The 9957-nt window shown below is 40.6% G+C and overlaps 1 protein-coding gene, 1 long non-coding RNA gene and 1 pseudogene across 2 annotated transcripts; all 3 read left to right on the top strand.

The window, feature by feature from the left end:
- The first annotated feature begins 2 nt into the window (after window positions 1–2).
- LOC115775042 (sperm-associated antigen 17-like) lies at window positions 3–5087 on the top strand (annotated as a pseudogene).
- An 11-nt stretch (window positions 5088–5098) lies between these two features.
- Window positions 5099–5962, top strand: LOC115775150 (uncharacterized). Its single transcript, XR_004019267.1, has 4 exons — window positions 5099–5276; window positions 5422–5530; window positions 5679–5730; window positions 5854–5962. It is a non-coding gene; the product is annotated as an uncharacterized LOC115775150 (long non-coding RNA).
- A 2538-nt stretch (window positions 5963–8500) lies between these two features.
- On the top strand, window positions 8501–9470 carry LOC115775041 (sperm-associated antigen 17-like). Its single transcript, XM_030722485.1, has 4 exons — window positions 8501–8514; window positions 8599–8760; window positions 9002–9062; window positions 9309–9470. Exons 1-4 carry the CDS (start codon window positions 8501–8503, stop codon window positions 9468–9470), a joined length of 399 nt encoding a protein of 132 aa, XP_030578345.1.
- Window positions 9471–9957: the final 487 nt, after the last annotated feature.

The raw sequence follows: 9957 nt of genomic DNA, 5'->3' as shown, positions 1-9957 counted from the left end.
AATGGTGAGCAGGGTGTGTTTGCTGAAGAAACTGTGACTCAGAATGTTGAGACAGATGTTTGTGGAGAGTGATAAAGGGAGCACGTCTGCAACAGAGCGGAAGGTGTTGGTGGAGACGGAGGGCTACGCCACAGTAGTGATGTACCCAGAGCGTCAAACGGCTCATATCTTTTTAGCTGATGGAACGCTCATCACTGGGAATAATCAGGGAGAATATGAGGTGTGTCATTTACCAGCAAATGGTAATATACCAGCAAATAGTGACTTTAAGACATGAACAAGAACTGCACCTTGACACTTGTTTGCAGAATCATTGATGCATATTTGTACTTTGTATCCAAGGTTTTCCCATCCAGTGGCAGGGCTCCTGCACATCAGACATGATGGAACTATATATACTCCTCAGACCCACTTGTAACCCCAAGTCCAAAGGGTTTCTACTGCCACTGAGCAGCCAGGAATTTACACCATGAGCCATGCAGACAAAGTAGCCTGTGAAATTACAGACCCTGATGGAACCATTTTCAGGTCAGTTTCTCTGATCACAAGATGATGAGCCTTTTTTTTTTTAAGTGGTTAGCACAGGGGGGGGGGGTCATGGAAACAGTCTGCCATATTCTGAAGTCTTAAAGAAACACCAATGCTAGGAAAACAGGAATTCTTTAAACAGTCTTTGTTGTGTTATTTTTCAGTGTTGGAAACATGATTAATGTTGTTGCAGGTTATGGAGGATGGGCAGATATCAGTGCTAAGCTTGAGTCCTGCTCCTAGCACACTTGAACAAATTGAGGAAGACCTAGAGGAAGAGGAGGAGGAGGAGAGAGAAACGGACAGGCCTCGTGTGAAAATCAGAAAGCAGTGTCCCAGGTAGTCTTTCTTGATTAGTTATAATTGCTTGGCTGATATGGTGTGTGTGTGTCTGTGTCTGTGTGTCACCATGGCAAAATGCACCTCTGGAGACACCCACTGTAGCAGACAGTGTTAATTTTGACATCAAATTTTGATTTAGTTTTAGTCATAGTCTTTTGACGAAAATGTAATTTAGTTTTAGTCATAATTTAGTCATCTGAGTAGTTTTAGTTTTAGTCTAGTTTTAGTCGATGAAATTATCTTAAGAATATAGTCGACTAAATCTACAGTCGATTTAGTCGACTAAAATATAAAGGGTGTAAAAATGTAAATGCTTTTTCTTCAGTTCCCTTGAATTAGTCATTATACACACTTACACAAAATTAAACATTTATTAAAAGTTATGGAATATTATTAATAATAGTAACATTAGCGTTTCACGTGCTTCCAACACAGCTGATCAGTAACACCGCCTTACTGAGATAATATGAGTGTTTCACAGCAGGACACGCTCTGAAAGGTACAGGGCAGTGTTCAGGACTAAGATTAGGAAAGGCTAATCCACCGTGGTGTGGAGATTTTCTCTAAACACAAAAACACTTTACCCTGCATGACATTAAAATGCTTACCTTTGCACGGAGATCTGGGTGACTGGTTTGCAGATGTTGTTTAAGATTTGTCGTGTTTTTACCGAGACAGTTGCCCCACATGGTTTGCACATCATTTTTGTTTGTCACGACGTCAAAGGACAATGTGTCCGTACATCGGCTCTTCTCTTTCTCCCTGCTGACATTGTTTACATAACTTAGTTCTATCGGAAGGAACGACAAATCGCAGGCTAGTTTGGCCTTCCCGGGTTTAGAGCAAATTTGTGCATCGGTGCGTTGATTGGATATTTTCCTAACTTGTCCCACCCTGTCACAAACTCAACTCAGTTCTGATTGGATTTTTTCCTAACTTGTCCCACCCTGTCACAATCTTAACTCAGTTCTGATTGGATGTTTTCCTAACTTGTCCGCCCTGTCACAATCTTAACTCAGTTCTGATTGGATGTTTTCCTAACTTGTCCCACCCTTTCACCAAATTAATTAAGTTCTGATTGGATTTCGTCCCCGCCAGCATTTTCGTCTCGTTTTCATTCGTTGACGAAAGTGTCAATTAATTTCGTTATCATTTTTATCATTTTAGGTAGTTTTTATTTAGTTATGGTCTCGTTATCGTCATTAAAAAAGTTTAGTCGACGAAAACTATGATTAAAATATTTCGTCAACGAAATTAACACGTAGCAGAAATGATCACAAATGTAGTTTGAATACTTTGGCCAGCTGTTTCTGTGTTTAAATGACAACTCATCCATAACAGGATTTCCGCGGGGTAGTAAAAGGTAGTAAATTAAATGAGGTCAAATTAAGGCTAGTAAAAGGTAGTAAACAAAATTTGACTTGGTAGTAAATTTTTCATCACCCCTTCAATATATTTGACTTTTCCATTGATGCAGACTTTTTGTTTTAAGTTCGTTAACTATAAGATCTGTATAGAAATATAACTACTCAGCAGGACCTGAGCTGACGTTGTTGACGAGCGGTTCCACTGCCGATCTGCTGTGCGCATGCGCGGAGTCATTTTGCGCCTCGTCATGGGAAAATGTAGTTTTCACAACTTTGGCTCGATGACCCGGCAAAGACTGGCTTAACCCTCCGGAGTGCACGGACGCGCTGGCGTGTCAAAATGACATCGCCGATTTTAGATGACGTAGCATCGGGACGCTGCTGCCATGAATCTTCAAACTATGTACCAGTTTTTAAATTATGTTGATAGGCCAAATAAAACCAGAGTTATGCCCAATAATTTACGCCATGCTTTTTCCTGTATATTGTCCTCACCTTCGATGCGCGTTTTGTGCAGAAATAAACGGCGAAAATGTGACTTTCGCTAACAGGAAGTGCTTGCTAATAAAAACAAAACAAACTAAAAATTCCCGACAACCCCTTTCCTATTGGTGGAAAAATCAACCAATCAGAAAATTTTGCGGTAACACGATGCATTTGGGTGCATTTGGCTGCTGCGGAGCAGGTGAAGAAGTGGTAAAAGAGACATTACTGGCAAGTTTTGCCTGTGATGGGCCCCTCAGTCTTGTGGAGGACAGAAAATGTTTTTTGAGGTGGCATAAATAATTTGTGTAGCATCTTAATGTGAGTCCTGATTGCTCTGCAATAGTTGTACACAAAAACACCTGAGGCCTTTCCTGCATTTTAATGTGAATAGTTGTATTTAACTTATTTACTATATTTTTACACAAGTTTTGCAAATTTACAACTTATATTTGCATTTTAATTGTAAAAATAATTGAGCATGTTTCTGATTTTTACAGTAAAAAAAAAACTAACTTTTTTCTACTCTGATTTTATGTTTTTATGTGATTGTAAGTCCAACGTCTTAATACAGTATGTCAAAATGAAAGAAGGTAAGGGTAAACAAGGGCAAGGTAAACAGTTTCTAAGGTCAACTATGAAGCTAAAAACAAAAGTAGTCAAAAATGGCCAAATATACCTCGGACCCCAGAGGTTAAGCCGGTCGTGGGGAATGATTGAGAGGCGTTTTGTAAGGTGTGCAGAAAAAATATAAATTTGACCTGAAACGGTGTGATGCCGATCAAATCACACGAGCATCCACCGTTCACCAGCAGTGGATTCGTGTGGCGTATTGAGCAGATCCGTATTTTGTTTTTTGGTGCTACACAAAGTGCTGCGACTGCAAGCTCAGGTCAGCTATGAGCACAAGTATCACTGTCACATCTCAGCAGCAAACCAGTACTCCAATATTGTATTGGAAAATAAATAATCGGCTTGTGAAACTTGAATTTCATTGCATTTTGTTTATATTCTTAAAAAAACAAATTTAGATAGATTCAACTCATTGTCGTTGTGTGCACAAGGCACACAACGAAATGATCCAGAGACGAGCATCTGCGGTCATGCTGCCAGAGACCGGCACTGCCGTTAAGCAATGTGGTTTAAGTGTCTTGCCCAAGGACACAACGCAGCGCAGGGACAGGGACTCAAACCGGCAACCCCACCGGCTGCAAGACAGGCGCCTACCCACTGCGCCACTTTTCGAAATGTGTTTGGAATATTAATGTGTATGAGGTCTTAGTCAAGACAAGGTCAGAGTTACACCTTCAAGTAAGTGGGATAAAGTTTTGTCTTTGGTGAGAGATGGGCGATCATCTTACATGGCTTAGTGCTGTGAATCCACTGCTGCCCCAAAAAAGGCTGCTGCTCGATTTCGTCCTGGTAGTAAAAATATTTTAGAGGTAGTAAAAAAAGGTAGTAAAAGGTAGTAAATTGAACTCTAGGATTCCTGTATAAACCCTGAATAAAGACATAATGACTACTAAGAACTTGTAGTTTAGAATGTCACCAACATCACTCTGTTTAATATTAAATATTATTTTTTAATAACAAGGTCATGGAAAGACAGCTAATACAAAAAGGCCAATCAGACGGCATGCAGTAAGAAATAACTGTATTTGTTAGACTTTTTTTTTTCCTCTAAAAGAAAAGTAACAGCCAGTGACCAACTGCCAAAATGCCAAACAACTAAACTGATACCTGGCATTGTTACTCAAGAGTCTGCAAACATCCTCCAGGTTGTTTCTGGTGCGTGAGGATGGCTCGGGCACTGAACTGCTGAGCTCTCAGACAGTAGAGGAGCTGCTCTGCCAGGCGTACTCGGACCCTACCATAGCACTGCTGAAGGAGCAACTGCCAGACACACAAGGTTCAATATCTCATAAATCAAGAAACAATTGGATTGGATGAAACTGTTGTGTTGTTTGTTGTTTAAAAATAATAATAATGAAAAACTTTCCAGATAGTGTATAATAATAGTTAACTGTCTCTAATGTTGAGTGTACTTTTGTCATTCTGTTACATATCAAAAGACAAATAGGACAAACTGTTACATTTTCCAGGAAATAATGTGAGGTTTGTGGGTGCGTTTGGGTCTGTGTCTGTTCCAGATGAGTTTGGCATCACTATCCTAAAGCCCGGCCACCAGAGTGTGTGGTCCCAGTTGGTGCTTAAAAACAGAACCCTGATATTACCCCTCCCAACCTGAGAAACCGCAGCTGGCATGACTTCCCCGCAGTAGAAGTACCAACATATTTAAATATATTACACACACACACAGAGAACAACACTTGCAATGCATTTCCCTGTTCTTGTGTTTCTCTGTAATCCAGAAGAATCGTGGTGCCTCCATTGTTACTGAAGTCAGGTGTGATTTGAGTTTGAGAATGAGGTCCGGAGGTGCTGCAGTACAGCATCACCTGTCAGGAGCTGCCCTAAGGTTCTGGAGTTGAGAGAAATATATCAGCGCCGACCATTCACCACACCACTCAAAATACTATAGACTCACGACTGAAGGTAAATTTTATTCTTCATCATTTGGCTCCAAAACTGGGTTCTGTGCTTATTTCTATGTAGTTTATTTTGTGCTAAAACATTTGAGAAAGATGTAAATCATCCTGTTGATGTTTCCTGAAGTTGTGACTTGTGGATTTTACCGCAGGAGTACATTGAGAGTTTGATGGGGAGAGAGCAACGATCACAGAGGTGAAAGTTAAGACCCTCGCTCCGAGGAGAGTTCCCGGGCCAGTGATCTCATCAGTCTGATTTTGGTAAACGCACGTGCTGAGTTTAACAAAATGAGAGGGATTATGGTTATGGGGACACTGTGTGGAGCTTCTCCTCCACTACATACTGGCTTTAAAAGTAAAACTTATACTACAGGGCAAAAAAAAAAAATGATCTATAATATACTTAAAGTCTTTTCCAGGGGAAGATTATGCAAGCCACACCATTGATAGAAGGATTTCAGGTGGTAAGACAGCCTCTAAACCAGGCCATTTAGCTGTCATAGTTAGGTTGTACACCTGATTTAGTCCTGGCTTGGTGTCAGAATACTGACAGGAAACTACACCTTCTTTGTATATGTCCACAGAGGATGTAGCCAGCCTGTACAGCCGAGGAATCAGTGCCCGAACCGAACAGTCAGACGTTTCTGAAGATGTTGCTACAGCAGCCAGTGACAGCTTGGATACATTAAAAAGGCACTTGCACTCAGATAATCTACCGCTCACTAAGGTGACACTTCCAAGTTTTAAACTGTGCCAATATGCTTTTTGAATGCTTATTTCCTGTCCAGTTGTGCCAGAGAAAAGGATTCAAATGGCCTGAAAGACACGCACAATACAGGTAAACAGCATTTAATGATTTCCTTGAGTAATAAACGTTGGCATGCAGCAGTTAATTTTTTTTAAAGTTACTTATTGAAACACGTTAACGCACTAAAGTGTTGAGTTTATAGTGCATACGACGTAATCTAGACATTTGTCAGTCACGTAAGTTGTGTTGATTGTAGAAAGGGCTCTCAGCCTCTCATTTGCTGTGTGGTTGTTTGTATTCTACTTTGACAGGAACTCCTGCAACTATTTCAGTACTACTAACAGAAAAATAGAAGAGGTACTACCATTGTTAAAGTGCTTTGTATTTGCTCTATTTTTCTATGCTTGTGTGTGTATTTTAGGCAGGAGTTGTGTGAAGAGAAGATCTACAGAGAGGCTCTGAGGAAGAAAAGTGTTGTTCCCTTTTTCCACCCAGAAAATCTTCCACTATATGAGGTACTATATCATCTTAATGCGATCTTAAATGATTCTGAGTCAGTTTGGCTCCATGCAGTGTAGAAAGAGACACAGCACTGTTTCTTGTTTTCCCAGAGTCTGCTACAGCAGCAAATACCTGACATGAGGGCCTTATCCATGGATCTCCCACCATTTCCCAAGTCAGACAGTACTGAGAGCTTCCTAAAAGATGCTCCACAGGAAGACAGTAAGTTATGATACTTCTGTCAGTATTACCCATTTTAGAGATGGGTTGTATTTGATGGAAAACTGCACAGAGGCAGATTTTAAACTGAATAAATGAGTCTTAATGTAAATTCAATAACATGCATAATGTTAATTGACTACAATTGTGTTTGTCGCTGCAGCTCCAAGGCCTTCAAACCCAACACCCTCTCAGGTCTGCAAGGTAATAACTAATTATGTTTTAAATGGTTTTTCCTGTTAAATTTTCACTCTAAACATGATTTAGTGACTTAAGAAAAAAAAACTGCCATCATCAGCACTTAATGTGTGTTTTTCTCTTAGCCATTCAGCAGGAAGTAGCAGGGTGCCAAAAAAGAGACCACCAACCCCACACCTCAGTCTGCTGGTTGTTTCCCACCTTTTTGTGATGTTTTATATTAATTCTTGGTGACCAATAATGCATCAAATCCTTGTTTGGAACAGAGCTGATGTGAAGCCACTGTGAACACATGACCATAGCACAGTATAATCAATCTTACTGCCCCGTTTACACGATGCCGTTTCAAAATGAAAACGGCTTTCGTTTGATGCGTTTCTCCCTTCCGTTTACACGACAACGGGAGTGAAACGATGTGTTTCGGAAACGGGTGTCCAGAGTGGAGCGTTCAGAAAGGCACCGGCCTGCGTTTGTCGTGTAAAGGTTTGAAAACGGGTGACTCGCATGTGCGCACTATGGTTTGCAGCCGCCACAGTTTCTGCGCATGTGCAAACTGATAAACAGTACTCGCGGATTAACGAGCGCTTCTTGTGCTTTTCTTGTGTTTTTACCGTTTTGTAATTCAGCGTTGTGTGCAGCAGCGATGCAACCTCATCGTCAGTCCACACAAAACCTCTCACATTGGCCGTTTTGTAGATAATGAACAATTTGCCGCGCTTCCTACTGTGTCCCTCCATGCATGCGCCTCTTGCGTAAACAAGCTTTGCAAAGAAAAAACCAACGCCAACTTGTGGCCTGGCATGGGAACTACATCGTTTTCATCGTTTCGCGCGTCACCGTGTAAACGGAGATCGTTTCTGAAACGCTACCGTGTAAATGAAAGGCTGAAATGGTTTTGTGTAAATGGGGCCTGAAACTGTATTTAATAGTACACAAATAGTAGTGTGTATGATTTGCAGCTTTATACAAACTTATGAATTATCCTGTGTGTGTTTTCACATCCAGGTGAAAGCAGTTGGAAGGGTTCTTCTAGGCAGTGTAAGTCACCACAGTTAGATGTAACTGGACGTCCCAGACAGACTGCAGCCAGACTGCCGTCCTCCATCCTCAGCTCTAAGCCTTGCACAGTACAAATGCACCGGTACAAAGCATGCATTTTTATTTCATTTTGTGTTTTGTCAAAAATATGCAAATCAAGTATTTGTTTGATTCGGTTCCCTAGTATTAAATGCGGGAATAGTATTGTTTAACCTTGAATTGGATAAGCGGAAGAAGATGGATGGATAGTTTGTTTTATATTATTACACCAGCTTTTTAATCTCAGTGTGTACTATGGTGCACATTGTTAATTAAGAGAAACTTTATATTCATTATATCTGTTGAAGCATACCAAGGTTTGATGGTGTTTTTTTGTCTGTGAACGATGATTTGAACGGCTCCTAAAGTGACCTTTAGAGGATATTATATGCATTTGTGGCTTAATTATTCAGTAACTGAAAGGATTTTTCTGCTGTCCACCCAACTTTATTGTTGGATATCCTGTCCTCCTGAAATACCACATATACATGTACATCACTCTGTATTCTTTGTCATGAGACTATTAAGCTGCCAGTTTTTTTTTTCACATTTCTTTGTCCACATCCTCTGTTGAAGTTCCTGACAGCGGAGTCGTCGGTAAGGAGGAAGCATCAAACAGTTCTCCTTCTGATGCGATTGTGAGGAGCTTCCAGCTTCTCCCATCGTGCGTTGACTTTGGCACGCTGAAGGAGGGCACCTTCTCTGCCATTACTGTGGTGATGAAGAATGTTGGTGTTGACAGATGCAGGTACACCACCAGACAACAGACAGATAAAATGTATAAGAAAATGTGGGCCTTGAAACCAGGAAATGACATCCGATTTTAGTTTGGTTGTAGTCTTAGTGCTGAATTCAAATGTCTTTTAGTATGTTGTGGGGAAAAAAATGAGGACTGTAGATAGGTGGAGACAATTTGTGGGTCACCTTCAAGTCCAAAGGGAAAACTCTGACCTAACTATTTGTGGTTTATTTCACTCTGTCTCTGCCAGCTTCTGTGTGAAACAGCCTCCTCCTGCTACAGGCCTCCGGGTCATCTACAACCCTGACCCTGTAAGTTTCCAGCTTGGTGTTTAGTGTGAAGCTCAATGCAATATAACATTTATATTCATATTCCAGCCATTGCTTTACTAGTTTGATGTCATTGGATTAACTGTGTAAATGTTTAATATTGCTGACATTTTTAAGTATGTGTATTCAAACTTAGTCTACATCTCTGCGTTTGTTGTTTTTGTCACGTGAAAGATCAAATTCCATTTCCCTTCAGTGCCCCATATACAAATGCAGTGTCTTTACTAGGTAGCTGCAGGTTTGCAGGTTGAACTGCAGGTTCAGCTGTTTGCAGTGTGTGCTGTCCAAGCCGGCGAAGTAGTAGAGCCAAAGAAGTTAATCTCTCAGGAAATTATCATCCATACTGAGAAAGACATCCTCTATCTGCCAGTCACTGCTAATATCCTTTGAATAACTAAAGAAATGCAATTCAGTTTAGGTTAAAATTTCTTATTAGAATACTTTTTTTTTTTTTAAGCTCCTGTCTCCTCTTTGTTTCTGACTGGTCAGGGATCTGTTTAAGGGCTCTGCCAGATTCAATGAGTGGCCAACCCTGAAATTTCAACTATAAATTGTGAGCCTAAATCAAACCCAGAACCAGAACGAGGAGGCACTGCAGGCAGTTGTCACTTTGTTACACAGTGAATAATGGCAATGCCATTCTGAAATTACTTTTTATTTGCACCACTGATAAATGTAGAAGCACAAAACCAGCAACATAGTAGTCCTTGTTTACTGCTTTCAAACTGGCCCAATTTCTGCATCGCAGTCGACAAAGCTCTTGTCATGCATTACAGTGTAGTAATACGAAGGCTTTTTTTTCTGTTGGCATTGATATTAAAAACAAGCGTAAGAGAGTGTCTGTGTAACAGAATAAAAATGGTTGTTGGCGTGAAAT

The sequence above is a fragment of the Archocentrus centrarchus genome, assembly GCF_007364275.1.
Source record: "Archocentrus centrarchus isolate MPI-CPG fArcCen1 chromosome 18 unlocalized genomic scaffold, fArcCen1 scaffold_23_ctg1, whole genome shotgun sequence".
Classification (NCBI taxonomy): Eukaryota; Metazoa; Chordata; class Actinopteri; order Cichliformes; family Cichlidae; genus Archocentrus; species Archocentrus centrarchus.
Note: the sequence above shows the minus strand (reverse complement) of the source record. Positions and strands in the feature narration are given on the sequence as shown.

Coding starts and splice junctions, on each gene's coding strand:
- LOC115775041 (XM_030722485.1), top strand. Junction 8,761..9,001: donor GTTGGTGTTGACAGATGCAG/GTACACCACCAG, acceptor TGTCTCTGCCAG/CTTCTGTGTGAAACAGCCTC. Junction 9,063..9,308: donor TCATCTACAACCCTGACCCT/GTAAGTTTCCAG, acceptor TGTCTTTACTAG/GTAGCTGCAGGTTTGCAGGT.